Source organism: Arachis hypogaea, chromosome 13 (genome assembly GCF_003086295.3).
Source record: "Arachis hypogaea cultivar Tifrunner chromosome 13, arahy.Tifrunner.gnm2.J5K5, whole genome shotgun sequence".
Taxonomy (NCBI): Eukaryota; Viridiplantae; Streptophyta; class Magnoliopsida; order Fabales; family Fabaceae; genus Arachis; species Arachis hypogaea.
In genome coordinates, this window is record NC_092048.1 from 136,892,279 (window position 1) to 136,918,439 (window position 26,161).

Genomic DNA, 26,161 nt, shown 5'->3' on the forward strand with positions numbered 1-26,161 from the left:
CACAGACAGAAAAAGTAAATTTTATCGTAACTGTAGCCGTTCTGGACACCTCTTTTCAGACGATCTTTTTGTCGCAAATATCAACAGAAAGGTCACATTAGCTACAATTGTCCACAACAACTTGAATACACCCAAATTTTTTTTTCTATCATTTTCTTTTACCCTTTTTAATATGGTATTAGAGCAAATTGTTAGAAAATAAATTAGAATCAATTTAGATCAATTAGTATCATTTATATTTAAATAGAATATCTTTATATTAATTGTAGGATTGTATACTTTTATTACTTTAATTCCTCTAGCACTTATATATACATCCATGTATTGTATCTTTCAACTTACTCAATAATACACTATTCAGATTATTCTCTTGTTTCTAACTGTTAATACTCAGCTGCATGTATATTCTAGTCCCTGCCTATATATTCTAGTCCCTAGCAGCAACCAGCAGTGTCTGAGGTTGGGGTTGATTTAGGGAAACTAGAGCTCATTGGGAATGCATAATCAGAAATCATTTGGAAGAACCCCAGCTACTATAGAACTAAAAGGATGTAGCTCCTTCGTAATAGCTCATGGATCGGGTGATCTGTTCTCAAGTTGATCCAATTGTATTTAAAGCTGGGCTTGTGGCAAGTAAAACAAAGAACAAAAACAAAAGAAAAATGCAGTCATTTTTAATGTGTCTTGGAAACGGACATTTTTGTGTCTTGGAAAGCAATGTGGCCATGCTAGTCGAATCTCATTACTATAATAGTTAACCAACGTTGGGAACTGAAACATGCATTGGAAACACCCCTGTGCAGACTTCCATAGCTAATGGAAATATGGTGTTCATATTCCTTTCTATATTATTCTTTGCTACAAAAGTTTTATGTTGGAGAAATGAATACCTCATTATATTCCTGTCAAAAACGCAATCTCATAAATAAAGGAATTTATATACAGATGATCATAAGGTTTAATGTACATGAGGGGATTCTCGGCAAGGCGGCAATGGGTATGAAGTTCGAGTAACATTCATGGGGGACAGATTCTGTCCAGGAGACTTCCTTGGGCTTGGAGGAACATGTACTCTCTTCTGCCCTGATTGAGAGTTTCGCGCTGCAGTTTTGGGGACTTCTATCTGCTCGAGGGTTTCTAAAACCTCTGTCATTGGCGGCCTTGCCTTGGCTTCCCGATCAAGGCATTTTAAAGCAAGAGTAGCAGCCATGTAGGCTCCTTTCTGTGGGTATTGACCCTCGAGCTTGGTGTCCATAATCCTAAATAGTCTTCTTTTGTCACCTAGATACGGTTTCGCCCAGTCTACAAGGTCTTGCTCGACACCGGCTTTTGTTCTATCAACAGCACGTCTTCCGGACAAAAGCTCAAGCAATACAACCCCAAAGCTATATACATCACTTTTGGCTGTCAACCGCCCTGTCAAATTTGAAAGCTTTTTAATTTGTAATTCGGGATAAAATAAGACGTTAAATAAGTTGGCTTCTGATATACACAATGAAGCAGTACAACAAAACAATCTGAACTTGAGGCACAGATTTTCCAGTTTTCAGAAGCAAGGATTAGAACTCTAAAGAAAAATATTAACCCCACCGAACCCAAGAGCCAGAGTGACAAGCAATGCCAGACATTTGCAGTTTGAAAAAATAATTGGGAATCCTAACTCATTCGTTTAATTATCTTCCTAGTTTCTAAATAAGGAAGTATTGAATTCTTTTCTTTTTTATCTTTCAAAAAATCACATGTATTTAAATTTTTACTCATTTAAGAATTAGAAGTATAATTAGGAGAATGAATTAGAACATTCAATCATCAGTCTTATATTAAAGAGAACTAGAGAAGATACCAAATAATTGATCAGATTAATTACTAGACCCTCAAAAAAGGGGCATTCAATGATTTAAGACCACTAACCATGAAATATAGAAGCAACATAAAATACCAATAACAATTTATGAAAAGTTGAATCAGACCTGTTGCTACATATTCAGGTGCTGCATATCCACGAGTACCCATAACTTCAGTAGAGACATGAGTTCTATCTCCAGTAGGACCAGCCTTGGCTAAGCCAAAATCAGAGAGTTTTGCATTGAACTCCTGTAACGCAATGCATCATGATAAATTATTTTGCATAATAAAATAATGATGAAGAAATTATGACTCGAAGTCTATTCTAATTTGTCTTACAGCATCTAGTAGGATATTCGAAGCTTTAAAATCGCGGTATATGACTTGTGATTTGGCATTGTGAAGAAAAGTTAGACCTCTGGCAGCACCAATGGCCACTTTCATCCTAAGTGACCAAGAAAGTGGCTGTGGTCCTCCTGTCAAATATAACAAAACCATGAAACTACCATCCTAAGTTCAGATAGTGATCGGAATAAAAAAATAAAGATAAAACTAAAAACTAAAAAATTTGGCAACCACTGACACGGAACTGAATAAGAATTTTGACATAACATAATTGACTACAAAGGACATAATTTTTAAGGAGGGAGCAGTAGGTGTTTATTTCTTTCCACTTCTCTGAGTTGTTTTTCCTCCCCTTTTGTTAATGACTGTTTGAATAAAGAAATAGCCGAATAAATTGAAATTATTAGGGAAAAGTGTAATGGCTATGGTAACTTACTTCTAAACAGATGATTCTCTAAGCTCCCTTTGGGCATGAACTCATACACCAACAGCCGATCTTCCCCCTCCACGCAGTAACCAATTAGCTTAACCAGGTTATGATGGTGAAGTTGTCCCAGGTAATTAACTTCGGTCTACAAATTAATTAAAGGTTTCACTAATTAGACCAAGTGCATAATTGAAATAAATAAAAGCATGTTAATTGTATATACTATCCTATTTTGAAAGCAAGAACCTACCAACCACTCCTTATGACCTTGAAAACCTTCAGGCTTAAGTTTCTTGACAGCAACAACCATTCCTGATCCTGGTTTGGAAGCTGTAAAAGTGTGTTCATCAAGCCACCCCTTATAAACATAGCCAAATCCTCCCTCACCAAGGAGACTATCCGGACGAAAGTTCCTTGTGGCGCTCTTCAGTTCGTTGAATGCGAAGGACTTGAGATTCGGAGAAGACAAGATTTCGCCCTCGGAGCGCGGCGTGGGAAGAGCGGATGCAGATGAAGATGAAGAATCACTGGTTCCATTGTGTGACAAGATGGATAAGCTTGAGGCCGCAGAGGAGCGACTCGCTTTCGAAATCCCTGGCGTTGTTGATGGAATTAAATTAGTCCTTCAATGAGACAATTTCACAAACAGATAGCAGGCACTATTATCATAGAGAGAGATTGATGAGATTGGGACAAGGGTGGTTACCAGAAGTGGAAGTCCTTGAACTGTGAGCAGCATCCACTTTTGCTGAGGAATCTAGGCAGTTACCCATTACTGTGCTATTAGCCGCCAACTGTTTAACTTCACGGACTCTGCAATGCTTGAAGAAAGAGGGAAATGATGAGTTGCTTTGAGGTAACAAGAAACAAATAATCAAGCTGAACAACAAGAAGAGAGACCCTCAAAAACAGGGAACATGTAACGAAAGTTCCTTCTGAGACACACAAAAAGGTGGACCCTCTTTTGTTGAAAACAAAATAACGTTGTGTGTGTTCACACTTGTCATTAATTTGCTTGGAAAAGGATGCGAGGAAATAAGGGGGTAACATTACATTCAATATTAAATTTAGGAAGATTTTCAAGTGTATCATCGTACTGGTGTATCAGTGATTTTTAACAGTTGATTTTAATTATATTTTGTTTATAATTAATATCAACGGTTAAAAATTACTGAAACACTGATATAACAGTACATTTGAAAAAATTTTTTAAATTTATAGTTTTTATCATATTATTTTTATTTAAAAATAACTGAATTCTTATTTTTATTTTAGTAATTCTTTTATTTTAAAACATTTTGATCCAATTTGTTTTGATTGTATAAAGAGAAATAAAAAAATTAAGTGAATAGTAGTTAACTCATGTGTCAATAAATAAGCACTACCATCGCTCGTGTTAATCTATCTGGGTACATAAGTTAAGAAATATATCGTTTCATTTAAAATTAGGCTAACATTAACTCTAAATATATAAATTAATTTATTAAATTTAAAAAATTTTAAAATTATAAAATTTAATTTCAATAGATTTATTAAATTAATTTTTTTACTAATAAAAATCTTAATATGTATTTTATAACATTTATTTTAAATAATATTTATTCATTTTGGTCTCTAAAAAATTTTGGAACGGACACTTTAGTCTCCAACTAAAATTAATTATTTGATTAGTTTCTAACAATTAACTCCATCAGTTATTTAGGTCTTTTGTTCCATCAATTCTAACGGAAGACAAAATAGTCTCTAGCAATTTTAACAGGGAAACAAAAGGCCCTGATCTCTTCTGTTCGAAAATGACACCGTTCTCTTCCAATTTTCATCATATCTTATATAACCCTAACATTTATACTCTCGTTTTTCACCTTCAAAGTCTTCTTCTCCGTCTTTTCTTTCTTTCTCTTCAATTCCAAGATCAAGTCATGGTGTAACTGTTACGCGTATCGCACCTATCTCAACATGTCATGAACCACACATACACTTTCCAAATCTCTGTGATTGGTATACCCACCTCTTTCCGTCTTCCGCACTTCACCCACTAGAAGCATCTACCTCCATGTCTTTGATAACAACATCACCTCTAATCCCGACAACGTCCACCACATCTCCAATATCAAGTTCCACAACTACTCCAAAGGTACGCTTTTTTTCACTCTCCGGTTAGAAATATAAATTGTTGGACATTAGAACATCATGAGAATATTCTCCTTCGACATCATATGCAAATTCTCATTTGAAATGGATCCTGAGTACTTCATTCATTTTCTCCCAGAGTTCAAGCTGGCAAACAGTTTCGATCTCGCATCCAAGCTATCAGTACAGCGAGTAATGTCGTCATCGTCGCTCATATAAAAAATGAAGCGATTACTGAATATTGGTTCGAAGAAGATGAAGAAAGCAATCAAAGTGGTGGACAATGTGACCATAGAGATGATAAGACAGAGGGAGAGGGAGATGGCGACGATGATGGATCTTAACAAATCGAACTTGCTGTCTAGATTCATGGGATCCATAAAAAATAACAAATACTTCAAAGACATAGTTATTTGTTTGTTGAGTATGAATTGGTTGAGAATAAGTTGGATATTTTTTCTTGTGAACATTGAAATTACAGATTGTGTATTGTGTAGTTTGAAGTTGCAAGTGTTAGAATATTAGAGTTATGCGAAATATGATAGGAATTAGGAAAAAATAATGTCGTTTCTAAATAGAAGGAGTCAGAGACTATTTTGTCCCCTATTAAAGTTGTCGAAAACTATTTTATTATCTATTAGAGTTAACGGAACTAGGGGTGCACAGACCCGGCCCGGCCCGAAGGCCCGGCCCGGTCCCGAACACTTTAGGAACTAATTTGGAGTGATTTCATCGGGTTTAAGGTCGGGTACGGGTCTCAAAAATAGACCCGGTCATTATTTCGGTTCGGGTCCGGGCCATAGCTCGGGTCACCCGAAGTCGGTCCGGTGGCCCGGTCATCATACACAATTAATATTTTGTGTTATTAGTGATGGATCATGATTATTCTTACGTGGAATTTAAGTATTGTAAACCTTAATATTTTGTGTTATTAGTCATTATAAGACTATAAGTTAATGTTTTATGTTTAGAATGCATAAGATTTTAGACTAATACATAAGATTGTGTTATTTGTATTGATTTAAATATTTGGTATTATTAGACAATATTAGTATTGATTGTGGTTATGCTTTAATATTGATTGTGGTTATGCTTTAATTTTGAAGAATGGTTGGTTCTTGTTATATTTTTCTAAGTGAATTTTACCATGTTAACTAATGGTTGGAGCCTTGGAAATTTGGATATTTTTACATGCTAGTTTACAAGAAGGTATCAACGTAATGTAATGTTAACGGCCCGATTTTCACCCGGTATAATTGTGGCCAGAAAGTGTATTGGTTTCATCGGGTCTAGGGCCGGGTTCGGGTCTAATAAATAGACCCGGTGTATATTTCGGGCCGGGTCTGGGTTACATCAAACCCGGCTTCACCCGGTCTATGTGCACCCCTAAACGGAACAAAGAACCATTAAAATTAATTGAATAATTAATTTTAGTTGAAAATTAAAATGTTTAATCCAAAAAAATTTTGTAATCAAAGTAGATAAATAGACTATTTTAAACATGAAAAAAAAAATATTTTTTACTCAATAAGACACGGTCCATTTGAAACTTGAAAGAGACACGGGAAGCGCGTGGGGACTCTATTAATCTTCTCCAATGTCCATACCCCCACTGCATTTACTTCGGTACCCTTAACCTAGTTCCAAACCGATTATGTCTCTTTCACAAAATAAATGAATAATTTACTGCAACACTAAGAGAAACATAGATAAGGGAACTGTGACGAAGAACCCAGTCATGCAATCACTCATCGTCATATCAGTTCTGCAACAATAAAAAGTGTTGAATTGACACTGCCTTCAAATGACTGATTCAAATTCAATTAGTTGAATAATTTTCTTTTTAATAGAAACAATTCATATTGGAATCGGCTTCTCTTTAAGGTTTACCATCAGTTTGAGTTATTTAATCTTGACATCACTCATCACGTATTCACATCACTCACTAATTTAAGAACTGAGAATAGTAGTACTGAGTTACAAGGAATAATAAATACTTATACCTTTTTTAGTTAGAAAATTATATTTATTATAAAGTTTAATTATTTTTAGTTCATATAATTTTATTAAATTTATAATTAAATATTTAAATTTTTTTAATTAAATTTTTACACTATTTTTAATTTTATAATTAGATAATTTTATGTTAAAAATATTAAAATTAATAGAATATTTTTTTAAAACATTATATAGTCAAAGATTTAAATAAATTTTTAATTGTAGATACATTTAATTTGTAAAAAAATATTTAGTTAATTTTAATATTTTTATATTAAAATAATTTAATTATAAAATTAAAAATAATATAAAAATTTATTAAATAATATATATAAAATTCTAATTATAAATTTAATAAAATTTATCAAATAATTAAACTTTATTATAATCGATCCAAAAACATCTAATTCTAGGTTGGACAAACTAAGGACAAAATGGTCAAAACAGATGATTATGATTCATGAATGAGTGGCTTGCGTCCAAAGGGAAGAAAAGTTTCGTAGTTTCTTGCGATAAAACGGTCAAAGAAAGCATCACAAGTAGGGATGGCAAAAATCGGCGGGTATCCGCGGGGATTTACCCGTCACGGGGCGAATATGGGGACGATTTTGTACCCGCGGGAACGGGGTACGGGGTCCCGTATATTAAACGGGGCGGGGACGGGGATAGAAGTCTCCGCCCCGTGGAGATCCGTTTAAACTCCGTTTACGTAAAAAAACTAGAATACCTCATTTGTGTGTACTATGATTTTGTTAAGTATTTGTTATAATTATTGAGTTAGGTTAAGTATAATTTATATGATTATAATTAAGCATTTGTTATCATCTTCATTATCTTTGTTTGCTTTTTTTGTTATAATTACTGTGATTTGGATAAGCATTTGTTATAATTATTCTGAAATTTTTATTATTTTACTGATTTTGAATTTTTGGTTAAGCATTTGAGTGCTATACATGTAATTCATAATATTGAAGTAGATATTGATGAAAGTAAAATATTAAATTATATACAATACACAATTTTTTTAATTTTTTTCAATTTTTATTATTTTTTATAAAAATCCGCGGATATCCGCGGAGACGCGGGTCCCTGGCGGATACGGGGCCCCCGTTACCCGTTACGGGGACGGGGCGGGGAGGGGACGGATAATGGAGACGGGGGCGGGGGCGGGGGGCATGTCCCCGCCCCATGGACCCGTTGCCATCCCTAATCACAAGAAGAACAAGATGCCACCAAGTTGGCTAAGGAAAATGAAAATTAAAAAAAAAAAGAGTTTTGCTAGAGAACCAACTAGAGTCCAGTCAATTTCTACCAACTTTTTAATGGATTCGATTTCGAAACTTGACTTAACAAAAGTAAGTTAATATACATAGATGTTTTTTCTGCTAAACATTATAATTTTTTTTTTCACAATAGATATTTTTTAATATATTTTTTGAATTTTTTGTATTAGTAATGTGAATATTTCTATTTTTTTAAGAATTAAATAAATTTTTTTAAATCTTATAGTTAGACATTTATTTTGTTAAATATTAAGATATTCCACCGCTCCTTCCGTAAACAACTCCTAATTGTACCTTAATTTCTTGCTGTTTAGTCTTTTGCTTTGTTGTAATTGAATCTCCCATTGGCTTTGAGTTTGATAGAGGTTGTTTCTTCGGAGTCAATGGAATAAATTTACTTGATTTTTGTCTTGCAATATCAACTATCTGCTGCCCTGCCTTGGATTTTAAGTCCCTTTCTATAGCTTTGTTATCTTCATCATATTTGTTTTGGATTACCATTTACTGGTTAACATCCACATCGATTTTCATTGTTTTTATGTCTGAAAATATTACAGCGGTTGACTTAATTTTTTCATCATCCACAGCAATGTTCTTCACTGCATGAGGATCTAAATACATGCTCTCATCAAGCTTGTATTTCACATTATCAATAGAAATGTCTTTCACTTCATTAATACCAAAATCTATCTCATCGAACCGTTTTTAAAGCCCATCATCTGGCGTACAATCCTAAAAGCTGTGAGAATCCAACTCCCCCTTTCAAACCTCTTTATGTTTTCTATCAAAGACAGCACTGTCATTAAAGCATGAGAATCATACTCATCTTTGCCTTCCTGTCCATCAATTATATTGCTAAAGTTCTCTTCCACTTCATAAAACTCCTCAGGTGAAGCACTTTTAGTGGAGGCACTTTCAGTTTCATTTGCATCATCATTCACTACGACTGTGGTTAAATCGGGTAGAACAGTATCAGCATCCAAAAAAAACACCTAAAACAGTTTGGTGTACAAAGAGTGGTGTTCCAAAAGAATCGGCTAAGAACAAGATCGTCTTCATGCATGATTTTATTTCTTTGGCGGCGAATTTCTTGAGAGAAAATTTGTGTATATTATTGTTCAGATGTGTAGGTTAATATAAAACAAAAGGAGAAAATTTTTATAATTTTTTATTAGATTTAATTAATTTATTTTTAATTATTTAAATTTTAAATTTAAAAAATTTAAAATTAATTATTAATAATTATAATTAATTAAATTGTTCAATTCTTTACTGATTATATATTTGTTTCCTATATTTTTTCAAAAAAAAAAAATAAATCACACCTAAATATCTAATTGAATTGTATCCAATAATCCAATCTTAATCCTATCCGTATAGCACACTCCTCCTACTAATTAGCATCCAAAATTGCCAGCACTACCTTCATTTTTAGATATTTCAGTCAGATATATTAATTTAGTATTTAAAATTACATTAAGATTATTATTTTAGTTCTTATCCAGTTAAATATTATTATTTTGCTAATGTTTTAAATTAAATAATTAATATCTTAATATCTAACATGACACGTTAACAAAGTAGTAATGAATGACTAAAATAAAACTGATTAAAAAACTAAAATAATATATAAAATATAGTTTTAAAAATTAGAATAATACTACACATTTTAATATTTTTATTAATTAAATCTAATTAAATTAATTTAACATAATAAAAATTAGTTATAACTAATATTATTTTAAATTTTATTATTTAATTTAATTAAATTTAATTTATAAAAAAATTGAATATATAGCATTATTTATAAATTAATATATTTTAATACGTTAGAAATAAAATAAAGCATGTGTACAATTTTAAGAACCAAATATAATTAGATTTGCTTGTCAATATAATAATCTTGAATATCCAAAAAAATTCTGTCCACAATTTTACCCTTGATCAATCCACCAGTATGCACCAAACTAGTCAATCCATTATATTATATTATGTATTTAATTTTGATGTATTTTATATATAAAATAATTATATATATATTTAATTATATAATATAATATTAGATAAAATAATTATTATTTTTATAAATCGTGCAAATAATTATTTAAAAAATAAATATTATATTATAGAATTTTATAAAAATATTTTACATATCAATATATCAAAATTAAATTTTTATATTATGTATTATTATTAGAATCTAGAGATATACTTGCCCACAAGTACTAATTAATACGTGTTATTCATTTATTCCAATTTTCTAATGTGAAAGGGACAATTTGACAGAAAGAAGAAAAAAAAAGGAAAAAATGCAAAACAGTAGCATAGCAGGATATTTTCTTTTTAATCAAAATGGACTTGTTTTCATTATTAAAAAAAAAAAAAAAACTAGTGTTGACTTGACTGCCATTTAAATGTTCTGTCTTCTAGTCACCAAAAAAAAAGTTCTGTCTTCTGTGTTCGTCTTCTTTTCGTTAATTATACGCTTGTTGGCTGACTTCACTTTTTATTTCTCTTATTTTCTCTCCTTGGCCGAATCATTGTAATAATGAGCTTATTAAAATTTAAAAGTTACTCTGAAAAAAAAAAAAATAACAGCTTATTAAAAATAAAAAATAAGGGTACATGACCATTTGAAAAATGAACCTGTAGTTTTTAAAAGATTAAAGTTTTGTGACAAAATTCAAGTATAATTTTTGATATTATATTGCTAATATAATATTTATTTTATATTTTGTGATAATTGTATATTAATTTAATTTAATATTAAATTAAATTTTTATTATAATTGATTGCATGTTAATCTATAAATAGACTCTTCGTTGGATATTAAACATTTAATATACAATTCATTATGAATTTTAAGATAGTTAATCAAAATGGTGTTGGACTAACGTGTAAGAGTGACAATAGATAAAATAAGATAGGTTTAATCTTTACTCTAATCTTATTTATGAGTTTAAACTCTTAAATTTGAATCTATCGGTATATTAAATACCTCAATATAATTTATTCTATTATATAAAAATTAGATTTCTGCATTTAATAATAAAGTTGATGTGATATATTTTTGAAAATGTTTTTCGATTTATTTCTTTTAACTCATTAAATACAAGTTATTACAATGAACTAACTATATCAACTAATTGATTTAATTAGATATTTAAATATCATATAATTTATTATAATTTATATCAATTTAATTTGATAGTATTTCCTAATTTACTTTAATATTGTGTTAGCATTTTTTAATTTATTTATTTTAATTTATTAAACCAAATTTATTGTATGTACTAATTAATTAATTTGATTAATTTATTAGTCATTAAAATAATTAATCTATGAATAAAATAGGCAATTGAGATATTTTTAACTAATAATTAAATCAAATAATACATATTGAGCAAAATTCAAATAATGTGCATTAAGGACTAAATTAAAACAAGATAATTTCTTACTTATTCAAGTTGAGTGAATAAACACAAATTAAGTTGGTTAGATAATTATAGTTGTCTGGTCTACTATATATAAATGACCACACAAAATTATAAGAATCGTAATTTTTTTCGCTCTTACTATTTTAACTCTTCTTTTTTTCTTTTATTTTTTCTTTATGTATAATTTCTTTTATGTATAAATGGACCCAAAATAGAAAATACGGATGAGTGTTTATTGATTATTTGTTTGATGAATATATCTCAATTTATGTATTTTACTACTGTGGATAGAAATTGATCTGTAACAATTCAAAGTGGCCAATGTATTTTTTTATAGTATTAGATAGAAGAATATTTGTTAAAATGAATATACTCATTGTAATAATTTTTTTCAATTGTTATATTTTTATGTCAGTCGTGTAAATTTTTTGAAGGCACAAGATAATAAAATAGGTTGACTTTAATATCATTAAAAGCTAAATTTAATGGTTCAAATAAGCACCACTAATTATGTTTAAAAAAGTAATTTTGTAATAATAATATGATTTACATATTAATTTTTCGAATAAATTAATTTCAAAATATAGAAATTAGACTCAATTATGCTAAAATTTTAAAGGTAATATAGAATTTGACAACAGAATTAACATTAATTAAGGAAATAAATTTATTTATGGCTATTTTCTAATTATAAATAATAACAAGACTTATAAAAAAATGTTAATGTCATCGTTCTTATTAATAAAATCATAATATTAGGTAGTTGGTAGTTTCATAGGCGCAAATTATTAAGTAATTACGTAAAATATAGCAATGAACAAGCAATAAGGATTCAGACAAAATCTATTATATAATACCAATTTCATAATTAAAATATGTCACATATCATATTTTTATATATTCTATTTATTATCTATTTTATTATATAAAAACTATGTTTCTACACTTAATTAATGATGGAGTCAACGTGATATATATATATATATATATATATATATATATATATATATGAAAGTGTTTAGCGAAGTGTTTCATTTAACTCATTAAATACAATTTATTATGATAAATTAACTATATCAACTAATTGATTTGATTAGATATTTAAATATCACATAATTTATTATAATTTATATCAATTTGATTTGGTAGTATTTTTTAGTTTATTTCTTTTAATGTTCTGTTAGTATTTTTTAATTTATTAAACCAAATTAATTATAATAATTATCTGTGATTAATTAATTAATCATTAAAATAATAAATTTATGAATAAATCTCGAGATATCTTTTACTAATAAGTAAATCAAATCAAACGATATTTATTGAGCTAAATTTAAATAATGTGAATTAATGACTAAACTAAAATAATATGATTTTTTACTTATTCAAATTGAATGCAATAAATAAAATTAATTTTGTTAGATAATCATGGTCTTTTGGTCTTCTATATATAGATAGCCACACAAAATTATAAAAATCATCATTTTTATAGCTTTTGCTGTTTCAACTCTTTTTTTTATGTATAAATGTACTCAAAATGAGAAGGTATGGATGAGTGTTTCATTAATTATTTGTTTGACAAATATTATAGTCTGAAATATTACGGGAACAAATATTAAAGCTTCCTCAATACTAACAGTCGTAGTGTATGATAGGTATTCTATAACATTTTTGGATTTGATTATTTCTTTATTATTATATGTTGTTCTGTTTAAATTATGCTAAAAAAAACTTATGATAATCATCATCTTATCATGGTAGTATAAAAGTTGTAAGTATTATATTTATTTTATAAGCTCTTAAATCTCATGTCCTTGATGGATATTTGTGACTAAATAATTATTAAAAAATTGGTTTAATATCTATTTTATATTCTATTTAAATTATAACAGTGAGTAACTATTTTTTTTCAAAATAAATAATGCAATTTTTTCATTAAAACAACATTTAAATAATTGTGAAATTAGATTATATCACATATGATGATAAATATTTTGACATTAGATCTACTATAAAACAAATTTTTAGAAATATTATATTGTATTATATAATTTAGTTATATTTTTCTTATCTTCGATCTATATTATTTAGATTGGTATATTTCTAAAAAGGGTTATTTAATTTTTTTTAAATTATTAAATCAAATAAGTTACAAACTAATTAATTAGGTTGATTAAATATCTAGATATCTTATAATTTAATTTATATAGATACATGATTTTTACAGTTTATTATTTATTGTAATAAATTTTAGAAATAATTTTTACAAGTTATAATTTATTTTTTTTATCTGCATATCAACTTTTAAGAATATTTTTTTTAATTTTGTATTTATAAATAAAACTTTTTTTATACTTTAATTTATGAATTTTTTTATGAACTTTTTTATTGTGAAATTCACTTTAACAAAAATAAATTAATTTATGAAAATTTAAACTTGAGCGCTTGTTATGGTTAAACTCAAATTTTAATTTATTTTGTCATGTTATTATATAAATATTAAATTCTTTGATTAAACACTTATTTGATTATGAAATGATATTATATGTTACCTTCATATTGGCAATTAAATTTCAGTTACTACACAAATATTATATTTTAGGTAATTGTATATTTTTTGTTATTTTAAAAATTTATATAATTTTAAGATCATTTAATTATGTTTATTTTTTTAAAAAGCATTGTCATTATTGGAGAGTAACTAATGTTTGTAATAATCTAAAATTGAGAAATAAAAATACAAAATATTAACATACTGAATTTTCGAAGTATAAATCTTAAAGTAAATATATATAATTATAATTAATTATCATAATTAAAAGTCTTTATTTTATTTCAATTTGTTCATGACATGTTTATCTTAAATTTTATTTCTTTATTAATTATTATTTTTTTGTACATTTAATTGTCATTAATTTATATAAATTAAAATATATAACTTAAAAAAATAGATACATGTCTAAAAAATAAAAAATAATCTTTTTGTTAATAAAAAAATTAATGTCGCTTTAGCTTTTTTTTTGCATCATATCTTATATTTTTACTATAATTAAAAGTTAAAGATAAATTATTAAATATAAATTTGTAAAAAAAAATATAATACTTAATAAATTATCATAATCACATTTAAAGGTATTTAAGTTATTTTCATATAATAAAAGTGATATGCTTCAAAAAATATTTGTATATAATTTACTAACAAATATATGAGATACTTATCATAATTTTTATTTTTAATAAAAATATCATTGCATTAAAGTGATGTATTTTAAAGATGTATAAATGAGATTTTTATTAAAAAAAATTATAAGAAAGCAAATACAATTTTATTTTAATTTTATCCTTAACATTTAGTTTTAATTTTACTTTTGAAGTTTTAATATTTTCAATTATACCAATAGGGTGAACAACATTAATTATAACTAATCAATTATATTATTTGATTTGAACAAAATTAAATAAACATTAAATTATTTAATAAATAATAAATAAATAATAAAATAAATAAATTTGATTTAAATTATTCTCTTATTATTTTTTATATCTAAGATTCAGAATGTGCTTTTATGTATTTTGATTAATAGTTCTTAAAAAAGTTATTATTTTATTTACTAATATTTTAAATTTTTTATAATATTTTCATAAAATTTGATTAATAGGTTCTTTTTCACAATATTTTTTGTTATTTTTTTAACAAAAATATATCTTAATTTTTGTCTTTCATCTTTTATATTTATTAATTATACTATTTTTTTACAGTGTATTTTTTATCAACTACATACATTATTTTTTTGTCTTTTTTTTACTTTTTTTAAATTATTTTATTACCTTATTTTTAATTATTTATTTTACTTTCACTCATATGTTTATTGTATTTCACTTCATCTTAGTTTTAATTTTATAGTTAACTTTCAATTATATAAAATTCAATAGTTATTTTCAAAAATGCTTAAATATATTATCTATTATATATAATCATTATAATAAACAAATAAATATAAATTAAATATATAATTTAATTTTAATTTAAACTAAAAACTAAATGAATTGACAGAAAATAGCAACCAATTTTGTTTTTAATTTCTCTATATTTTATTTAAAGGTAAAAATCTCTCTATAATCACTAACATCGCCGATAACAAAATTATAAATCTCTATAAAATAAAAATATAACATAAATAACATATATATAATTTTAAAGTTATTAATCATAAATTATGAACAAATTTAAAAAAAATCTTATGGATCAATATGTAATTTTTTAATATTTTTATTTTTATTTTTATTTTCTAAAATTTTTTAGATTTATCAACATTTAAGTTGTTTATACATCACTTTTCAAAATATTATGATTTCACAAGTTATAATATGTGGGATAAATCACCTTTATAAACCATTTGCATATTAATTTTACGTATATCCCTCAAAATAAAAAAGGCTACGTGCATGTCTCAATTTACATATCTATGTAATCAAATTTATGGAGTTTGAATTATGTGTTTTTGTAATAAATCGAATCTATAAGATTCGAATTACTTTGTTGCTATCTATGCTACTAAATCGAATGAAGGAGATTCAATTTATAACGAGCTGGATTGCTACTAAATGAGTATAAATCAAACCTTATTACTTCGATTTAGCATGGATCATATAAATCGAAATTTATAGATTCGATTTAGTAGGGGATGGCATAATTTGAATTTTTTGAATTCAATTTATTTTCGAATCACAATGTCAAGTAATTCGAATTTATTAAATTCGATTTATATAGAAATGTAAATGGAGACAACTAGGTAATGATTTTGGGTTTGGAGGATTCAGATAATTTTAGGGTGGCTTTAGTTTATCAATGTAAATGAACCTAATATGTGATATTAGTTATTGTTATGTATATGAAAAATGTGACTTATTTATGCATTGTTTAAATTAAAAGAATTTGTAGAAAAATAAAATGTTGGAGAAGAAAATAGATAAAAAAAAAATCAATTTTTCATTATTTGGATCAACAAAAAAATTGAATGAAAAACATAAAAGTATATGTGGAGCTCATGTAATTTTTTTTTAAGTTGCGAAAAAAATGATGCAGAAGTGCAAGCATGGGTAAAAATACAGAATTATAATTTGAATAATAATTTATATATAATATATAAAAACATTAATATAATTTTACTCTATTATAATTTTTTCTCTTCTTACTTTTTCTTCCATCCAAGCAAAAGAAAATGTTGCCTCTAATTTCTTTCCATGAATTTTCTCTTCATCTAAACAACACACAAAAAAATATACTTTTCTTTTTATTTTCTTTCCTCTCATTTTCTTTCTTTTTATTTTCTTTCCTCTTATTTTCTACTCTATATCCAAACAATAGTTTAGTATTTATCCATTTATTTTTTATTAATATTGTCATAACAAGGATACATGTGACTTTATAAAAATGATATAACCTAAACTTTGATTATCTAAGAATTTATTGAGTGGTTAGAATAGCTCCACGTTACGAACCAATGAATGCTAGCAACAGGGATGATCACAAAGACAGTCAAAACGGATATTTGCAGAAATTACTCACATTTTGGGGCTAGATGAGGACTCGTAAAATCTTCACGACCTGCCACACGAAAATAAATGGGAACTAGGGGTGGTAAACGGGTCAAAACCCATCGGGCTGGCCTGCATAATCCACCAAAAAGGCAGGTTGGACTGAAAATTTGAGACCGCCAAACTTAAAAAGTCTGCCTACCCCGCACTGCTTAATCCATGGGATTTAGCGGGTTTCGCAGGACGGGGAAAGCTTTCCCACTGGGTCAAGCTTTTATTTTGTCAGGGCCATTTTTTTTTCAAATTTTTATGATGTTATTGATCTACAAAAGGATAAAGATGATAAATGAAGATGTTCTAAGTTATATTTTGGATTATACTTTATGTTTGATTGATTATAAACTTGACGATGTTTAATTATATATTTTGGATAATATTTATTTTATTTTGGACAATGTTGTTTTATTATTTTGTTTCAAAAAATTTGGTTTATAATTATGTTTATTACATATTTAGAATTATAAAAATTTTAATGTGTGTAAATTTAAAAATTATAATTTTTTTATGTTTTTAGAAATTATAAATTTATTAAAATTATTGTGAAATAATATATATTGTTTAATATGTAATGGTTTATAAAAAAAAGGAGAGCCCACCAACCCGCCAGCCTATCAGTAGGTAGGACGGGGGAGAAATTCAGGACCGCCTTACTAGATGGGGCGGGACGGGCTAGCCCACCAGATAGCGGACTTTTGGCGAGACAAGGCAGGCTTTCCCATTTGCCACCTCTAATGGGGATATGGACATAAGTACCCGCCTCATAGAACCTATTAAATATACGTGAATATAAAATTATTAATTTATTATAATTCATATATACATCAATTCATTTCTTGAATTTAGTAACCCTAATTTTTGCCTCCAATTCGAATTTTTTCTTTTTCTTTCAGATTCATTCTCAACCTCGATCCTCTCTCTCTAACTCATTTTCTCTACCTCTCAAGTCCGTCACTATGTTGCTCAGTATCGTCCTAAAAAATTATGTTATGTTATTATGTTAGAATATATTTTTATTTTTTTTCCTTTTAAAATGTTATTTTTTATAACGAATATGTTATAAATTGTGTTTAATTATACTGAATGGATTATTTTATGATTATTATATTATATCAAAAGTTTTCAAAGAATATTCGTAGATACTCGAGGAGATCTGCGTTCCCTAAGGGGTAATTAAATAGAAACTTGCAATGACGGAGAAATAATAGGACATTTTTTTAAATAGGAGTGAAGGATAGAAAGGGCTTCTCACGCTCCCCCGAGTACTCATTACCGTATCTAACTAGTAACAGAGATCCAATCTGAATCGATTTAAGAGAGGACGCGTGGACTTCATTTGCACTGGGCTTTTAAGGTAATGAACTGCTAAGTCAGATTTGGGACCCTAACAATGAATTTTAGTTAATCTTGCTTGCATTGAGGTTTTACTAGACCTAAATATATTTTGAATTAATATTTTGAGTCATTGTTATAGCAAATACTATACTATTTAATTTTATAACACTTAGTATATGTAAAAGTTAGATATATTTATAAGACATTTTTTAATTCAAATTTAAAAAATTAATTATCTCTTTTTTAGTTTTAAATATTATTTTTTAATGTAACAAAAAAGTAAAAATAACAATAATCACTCACATAATTAAAATAGATAATTTTAACGTATACATGACATTATATATATCAAGGATTATTATATATGATATATATATTTTTTTTGTAATGACTATTTATATAATTTATTGAACAATTTTTTCATCTTAATATTTAATAAATTTAACATACAAAATAAGTAACTTAAGTCATCATCTAGGACAATAAGTATAATAGTACAAATACTTATTTATTTATTAGTAGCAAAAAAATATATAAATAATATAAATTGATATTTTTTATTATAAAAGTAATAATAAAGGTTATTGATTAAGTTAATTACATAATTAAAAAATGATGAAGAATTTCTTAAATAATAATAAAAAATAAGATCATTATTTTTATATATTATAAAGTTCATGAAAAAATTTTGGATAATAAATCAATTCTCAATAAATTATATATTAATTCTGTCAAAAAAAATAAATAATCAATATATTGAATATTATTCTTTACGTATTAATATAATATATATTATCGATTATTAAATTTATAATTAATTTTTAATCTAATTTTTGGTAATTAAAATTTAAATGATTGAAATTATTAAATACTTAATATTTTGCATCTAACGAATACATTTTTTTTATTGAAATTAAAAAAAGATGAGTTGTTAATCAATTCTAAATTTAAATTTAAATTTGAGTAAGAAAATAAAAAATATTTTAAATTTTATCTTACTAACCAGAATTAATTTTAAGATAAGAAATTACTTTGTACATTATATATATTTGTTATTTTTTTAATGATAAATATTGTCAAATAAAATGGTTTAAGAAATTAGAAGAAAATATATTTACAAGTTTAGAAAATATTAATTTATTTTTCAATAGAATAAATTATATATCGAATAATAAAAGTTGTTATAGGTTTCTTTTCACACTAACTAATACTCAACGATGGTGTTTCGGTACACCATGTTACTAAGAAATATTAATCGATCTAATAACATTTGTAATGATATAAGTTTATCAATTTGAAAATTTAAAAATTATTTCATAAAATGTGAAGTTTTAACAAGTAAACAATGTTAATCATATTGTTTTGACTTCAAGAATGAATATAATACTAATAAATAAAATTATTTTAAGTAAATTTTAACAAAGACAAAAGTCCATAAGTACTGCTATTAAGGAAAAATTAATCTATTTTAAAGTCAAATACAATTTTTTTTTACCAATTTTCTAACTCGGAAAATAGATGACTAATCCACCACATATTAATGCTCTATTTATTAAGGGTCTGTTGCTAACTAATGGATTGTTATACACACAATGCAAGATTCGAACTCTAAATACTTACTTAAGCAGACAAATGAGATGATTATTCAACCAATTTAAAATAATTAAAATGAATATTAATTATTTTTAATATTTTTAAGTTGTAAAGTATTTATAATAATAATTACTATAGATATTTTTCATTTAAATTTAAAAAAATTATATAATTTTATGTATTATTCCATACAAGGCACGAGAATATACACTAGTTCAATTTTAAAAAATAAATTTATTTTAATTCAAATACAATATTTAATCATTTTATATTTTATAATATTAGCTATTATTTATGTATGATTAGCAAATTAAATCACTTGTTTTCTGACAATAAGTATTTGTGAAAAAAATTGAGTTCAAATGTTTACTCATTTATATATTATATATACATATTTAGATTATATTAAAGTTGCAAATTGGATGTTAGGTATTCGAATAAAATTTGTTCGACGCTTAATTCAATTCTCCTAATTGTAATTGGGTTACCAATTTGCTACGACAAAATTAGAATAGATTGGATACAAATTATGTTGCCAATCCTATTTAGCCACTAACCGCTGAAATAGAAAAAGAAAAGAAATAGAGAAAAAAAAACAGAAAAAAAAATTGAGTAAAAGTTTTATTTTTTTTAGATATGCTTAGATGAATAAAAAATAAAAAATAATATATAATATTATAAAAAATAATTTTATTTTTATATATTTTAAAATATATTAAAAATAAAAAACGATATTAATATCACGTACAATTTTTTTCCATCTAATATCAAAAGAAAAAATTTAGTAAATTCTAATTCTTTTATACTATTCACTCTTTTTCTTATTCAATCAAATAAAAAAATATTTTTTTAATTTCTTTTTTTTCGACTTTCTTTCTCTTATTTTCACGTCAATCAAACACCTCCAAAATGTATAACTTTTGATTACGGATAGAAGTGAGTCGAATTGAGTTGAGTTAGACCAAGTTTAAGCTCGCCTCACAAAAATTAAACTTGGCTCATGGTTCGACTCATTAACAATCGAGACTATTTTGTAAGTTCAAATTCGATTAAACGAAAGTTTACGAGTTGGCTCAAACTCACGAACTGGTTCAAATAATAGGAACATAATCTATAATTCTATATCAATAAATTATAACTTATATATATTAAAAATATTTTAAAAAATTAATTTTATATATTATTTATCTATAAATTATAAATTTTTTATTTATATCTTTTATCAAAATTATATATAAAAAGTTATTATAAAATTTTAAATAATTAAGAACATTAATATACGTAAAATTATATATTATTATATATATATATATATATATTAAATTATTAATACACATATCTTATATATATTTAATTTAAACTATTATATATATATATATATATATATATATATATATATCAATTCAACTCACAAGCTAATATTTCGACTCATTTAATTTATGAGCTAAATTTTAAACTCAAATTCAACTCAACTTATCAAATTATTAACGAATCAAACTCCAACGGACTCATAAACTGACTTGATTTACTTTTAATCCTATTTCTAATTTCCAATACAAAGTCTAATTCCTCAAATTTATGTATTCTTGACTCACAATCTGATGCCTAATTGGCTTAAGACTCATACGTGTGCATTCCAATATAAAAGTTTTGAGTTATCAGAGATGTGTCAAGTAGATATTTAATATGCCACGTTGGATATATTTTTAAATTTTATCGGTAATAGCTAAGAGATGGCAGTGCTAATAAATTATAATTTAAATAGTATAATTTTTTTATATTCATCTAACAAATTATGAATTTGAATTTTATTTATAACTTTAAAAAAAATTATTTTTCAAAAATTATATGTACGTTTTTCATTTGAAAAGTACTGTTTGAAATTCAATTTTTATTAATGCAAAATAATCAATTATATTCAAATTGAAAAATTCTCATGGATTTAGTTCGTTTTGTTTTTTATTAGCAAATTTTTTAATAAACACAAACTAGGAATCTATTTATGAAACTCCTATTAAAAAAATATATATACTAAAAAATCAAATTTTTAGAAAAAAATTTTACAGACAAACAAAATTCTAGATTCCTTTGACCTTAAATTCTAAAGTTAAAATTGTTAAAAAAAATAATTTAAATAACACCAAAAAGTTGAGAAATTGGGGATATGTATAGTTGAATGATTGTTTTTTATTTAATTAAAAAAAAATAAGCAAAACCTTAACCAGCCAACCTCGATCAGGCGATCACAATATAATTTTGGAATACGTATGGTTAACTTTAAAGGCTTAAACAATTGCTTTTAAAAATAAAATAATGTACGGAGGCAGAAAAGCTATGCTAGCTCTGATACACCAAGAAAATTGTAGCAAAGTAACTTGAAGAGTAAAGTACCAACCCGGTCCCTGTCCATTTCCCAACATGTCAAGACGATCCTTAACTAAAAACGCGCTCCATTACGGTCCCTGACCCTGAACTCCGGCTGTCAACCCGGTCCTTCTGTCACAGTCACGACAGAAAGTCGACGGAAAATGCTGAGGTGTGAAGGCTAGGGTATGACAAGGATGGCTCGGGTTGTGACGTGGAAGATGGAATCCTATTTGGCAAGATGAAATGGATAGAGGCCTTTATGTCATAGCTCAGAACACAAAAACGATGGCGTTTTGAGGGTTTCAGGCGTCGTTTGGTTTCGTGCGTTATGGGTTATCCCCTAAAGACCCCTTGACTCTGCAATACAATTACATTCTAAACCCTAGCAGACAGCTCTCTTCTCCATCAAGGCACTGGTGACTGGTGAAAATCTTGGTGACAAGGTTGCTGACGAAGCTCTTGACGGAAGTTGGACGATTCTTGGACGGCGCTCTTGACGGAAGTTGGACGATTCGACAAACTGGAGTGATTGCTGAGGTAGGTGTCATTACTGTCCCTTTCACTATTTTGCTTGTGTGTGGTTCTTCTCCTACCATTGTTGTTTGCATTCAGTGTTGGTGGGGTAGAGAGAGGTTAAAAAATTGTTTCTGCTGCCATATCATAGGAGTTGTATGTATTTAAAAAAAATGAAACTGTAGAGATCAGTTAAAAAATTAGTGATAGTTGGAACAGATTATTAGGATTGGCTATTTAAATTGATGTAAGATTAAAGAAACTGTGTTGCATGTTTAAATTTTTTATTTAGGAATTAACAAAATTTTATTTGCACTTTTTTCAGATGTCTGAATGTCTCGTTACCCCTGTGTTTCACCATGGGGGGAATTTCACGAAGGACAGTGAAGGAAATGTTAGCTACATGCATGGAAAAGTTCATAGGTGGCCACCAATGGATGTTGACCTGATTAATTACTTTGATTTGGTTGTTTTGTTTAAAGAGTTAGGCTATGTGGAGTTTAAAGCAATGTATTGGTGTGATATGACTGCCTGTAATATGGAATCTGGGCTTCATCAAATTCATGGGGATAAAGAAATTAACGAACTGAGGGAGGGTATTGATAAGAACAGGCACACAGATGAATTTTACATCTACTTTGATCATCCTGTGGACTTGCCAGAGGTAGTTGCTGAGGGGGTTGTGGAGGAGGATGTGATTGCCAGTGATGTCAATTCGCTTAGGTCATCATCATCTTCCTCGGATGATGGATACGAAAACGCTGAGGATGAGGCTTACAAACCGCCTCCTCCTGGTTATGAGTCTGATGACAGTGGAAGTGATGACAATTTGAATGAGAAGAAGAAAAAGCAGAAGACCCGAGTTAAAGAGAAGACGTCACCTAAAGGAAGAAAAAAACTGGTGTGACTAGGAAGAAGGGGACTAAGTCAGCAGAAGATGGGCCAAAGATGTCTCCTAAAACAGCTAAGAGAAGGGCTAGTAGGAAATACTCTGGAGCTAGGAGAAAACATGTGCTAAAGGAGGGGCTTGGTGGGCGAGATATGCAGGGGGAGAACAGTGGGTCTGGGCCAGAGCTGGGAGGCCCAAGAACCTCCAGACAACATGGGCCTGGGAGGCAGAATACAACAAATGCTACTAATGGAGCTGAAGACCATGTACCAGACCCAACTGCAGTAGAGCAAGATAGTGAGTATGAGAAACCTTATGAGTATGAAAGTGAAGTGTTCAACAGTCCAGTTTCATCTGGAGATGAGGGTACTACAGCCTATGATACTTTTGATGAGGACACTAAATATGGTGAGGTCCAGTTTAAGGTTGGACAGTTGTTCCCCACCATGGAGTCATTCAAGAAGGCTCTGAAAGATTATTTTGTACACGAGGATAAAGATGTTTTATACATTAAGAATGAGAAGTTGAGGGTGAGAGCAGCTTGTGTAGGTGAAAAATGTCCTTGGCTAATTTTTACAAGTTAGAACAATTCAAAAGGTTATTTTCAGGTCAAAACCCTTTACAATGAACACAACTGTGGAAGAGATTTTGGTAGCAACTTGGCTGACAGAGCATGGGTCACTGATAAGTTAGTTAAGAAGCTCTTCACAGAGCCTGACCTGAAGCTAGGTGCAGCCAGGGATCATATCATAGATGAATACAATGTGAAGGTGAACATTAGAATGGTAGCTAGAGCATTGAAGGTTGCGAGAGAGGTTGTCATTGGGAGTGAAAAGGCACAATATGGAAAGACACGGGATTACTTGATGGAATTGCACAGAAGTAACCCCGGATCAACCGCGTTGATGGAAGTAATTCCCCAACCTGAATCTCTGCCACTATTCGATAGGTTATACATTAGTTTGGATACCTGCAAGAAGGGGTTTAAGGAGGGATGTAGGCCACTAATAGGGTTGGATGGCTGCTTCTTGAAGGGACGTTATGGTGGCCAGCTTCTTAGTGCGGTGGGCCAGGACGCAAATAACCACTTCTATGTCATTGCATATGCAGTGGTCCCAAATGAATGCAAAGAGACATGGAAGTGGTTCTTAACTTTATTGAAAGAAGACTTGGGTGAAGTTCCATAACATGGCTAAAACTTTATTTCAGATCAACAAAAAGTAAGTTAATTATTTTAAATTATTTAACAAGTATACCTTCTTATCATAATTATATTATTTTAAGTTAATTACATTTTTCTGTTAAATGTCACATGTTCAGTTTACCTTTTCTTGATAATAATCACACTGATATTGTGTTATGAATTTGCCATAGGATTTGGAACTAGCAATGAAGGATGTCAACTCTACTGCCCATCACCGAAACTGTGTTCTTCATATTTGGAAGAACTTCATAAAACATTTCAAAGATGAACAAACAAAGCAGATGGTATGGGAGTGCTCTCATTGTACAACAATTCAAGAATTCAGAAGTGCAATGGAGAAATTGAAGAAACTGAATGAGGGAGCCTGGGAGTATTTGCAGAGGTTTGACCCGGGTGTGTGGTGCAAGGCCTACTTCAGCCATGGGCCCAAAGTTGATAACATAACGAACAATATGTGCGAGGTGTGGAACGCCAAAATTTTTGAATACAGGAAGAAGCTAATTCTATCAATGTGTGAAGACTTGAGGTGTTACATCATGAGAAAAAGGGCTATGCACAAGAAGAGACTGGAGCACCACACTGGTATATTGGCCCCTGTGCAGCAGAAGAAGCTTGATCAGTTTATCAAGCCCAAGAGTACCAAGTGGAGAGCAACCTGGGCTGGTGATTCTGATAGAGTACTGTTTAAGGTTCATATGCAAAGGCACAAAGTTGGAGTAAACTTACAAAGCAAGACATGTACTTGCAATGTGTGGCAGCTAACTGGTATACAATTCATCATCTTATATGACTGGTCTATTTTACAAATGTGTAGCCTTTAACTAGTTAATATTTTTTTAACAAAATTTGTGTCCAGGCATGCCTTGCAGACATGCGGTTGCAGCCATGGCTAAGATGGGGTTGAAGGCAGAGGACTTTGTGCATAAATGGCTCACTATGGATGCTATCAAATCAGGCTACTCTGTCTGCATTAATCCAGTTAACAGTGAAGAATACTGGAATCCAACTGATTCACCACAGCCACTACCTCCCCTAATTAAGAAAGCTGCACATCGTCCAAAGATGAAGAGAAAAGTTAATTCTGTGGAGACAGAGATGAATTCCCACAAGGCCAAAAAGTCATTCGAAGTGACTTGTAACAGGTGTGGCCAAAAGGGTCATTACTATAAAACATGCTCCAACCCACCCAAAGATCCAAATTGA

The 26,161-nt window shown here is 28.2% G+C and overlaps 2 protein-coding genes across 2 annotated transcripts; one reads left to right on the top strand and one right to left on the bottom strand.

The window, feature by feature from the left end:
- Nucleotides 1-867: 867 nt before the first annotated feature.
- LOC112791907 (probable serine/threonine-protein kinase PBL3) lies at nt 868-3,653 on the bottom strand. The gene is made up of 6 exons (XM_025834933.3): nt 3,324-3,653; nt 2,868-3,211; nt 2,627-2,762; nt 2,185-2,321; nt 1,971-2,094; nt 868-1,416 (listed from the first exon to the last, which is right to left on the bottom strand). Exons 1-6 carry the CDS (start codon nt 3,388-3,390, stop codon nt 959-961), a joined length of 1,266 nt encoding a protein of 421 aa, XP_025690718.1. The 5' UTR covers nt 3,391-3,653; the 3' UTR covers nt 868-958.
- A 20,160-nt stretch (nt 3,654-23,813) lies between these two features.
- LOC112783244 (uncharacterized) lies at nt 23,814-26,161 on the top strand. The gene is made up of 4 exons (XM_025826092.1): nt 23,814-24,299; nt 24,363-24,932; nt 25,129-25,723; nt 25,815-26,161. The coding sequence occupies exons 1-4, from the start codon at nt 23,814-23,816 to the stop codon at nt 26,159-26,161; spliced, it is 1,998 nt and encodes a 665-aa protein (XP_025681877.1).

What these genes read in the sequence shown, in the direction of transcription:
- LOC112791907 (XM_025834933.3), bottom strand. Translation starts at nt 3,390, where the DNA reads ATGGGTAACTGCCTAGATTCCTCAGCAAAAGTGGATGCTGCTCACAGT. An exon ending in AAGGTCATAAGGAGTGGTTG is followed by an intron (nt 2,763 to 2,867) that starts GTAGGTTCTTGC and finishes ATTAATTTGTAG; the next exon opens with ACCGAAGTTAATTACCTGGG. An exon ending in CGAATATCCTACTAGATGCT is followed by an intron (nt 2,095 to 2,184) that starts GTAAGACAAATT and finishes ATTGCGTTACAG; the next exon opens with GAGTTCAATGCAAAACTCTC.
- LOC112783244 (XM_025826092.1), top strand. Translation starts at nt 23,814, where the DNA reads ATGTCTCCTAAAACAGCTAAGAGAAGGGCTAGTAGGAAATACTCTGGA. An exon ending in TGAGGGTGAGAGCAGCTTGT is followed by an intron (nt 24,300 to 24,362) that starts GTAGGTGAAAAA and finishes GGTTATTTTCAG; the next exon opens with GTCAAAACCCTTTACAATGA. An exon ending in CAATGTGTGGCAGCTAACTG is followed by an intron (nt 25,724 to 25,814) that starts GTATACAATTCA and finishes ATTTGTGTCCAG; the next exon opens with GCATGCCTTGCAGACATGCG.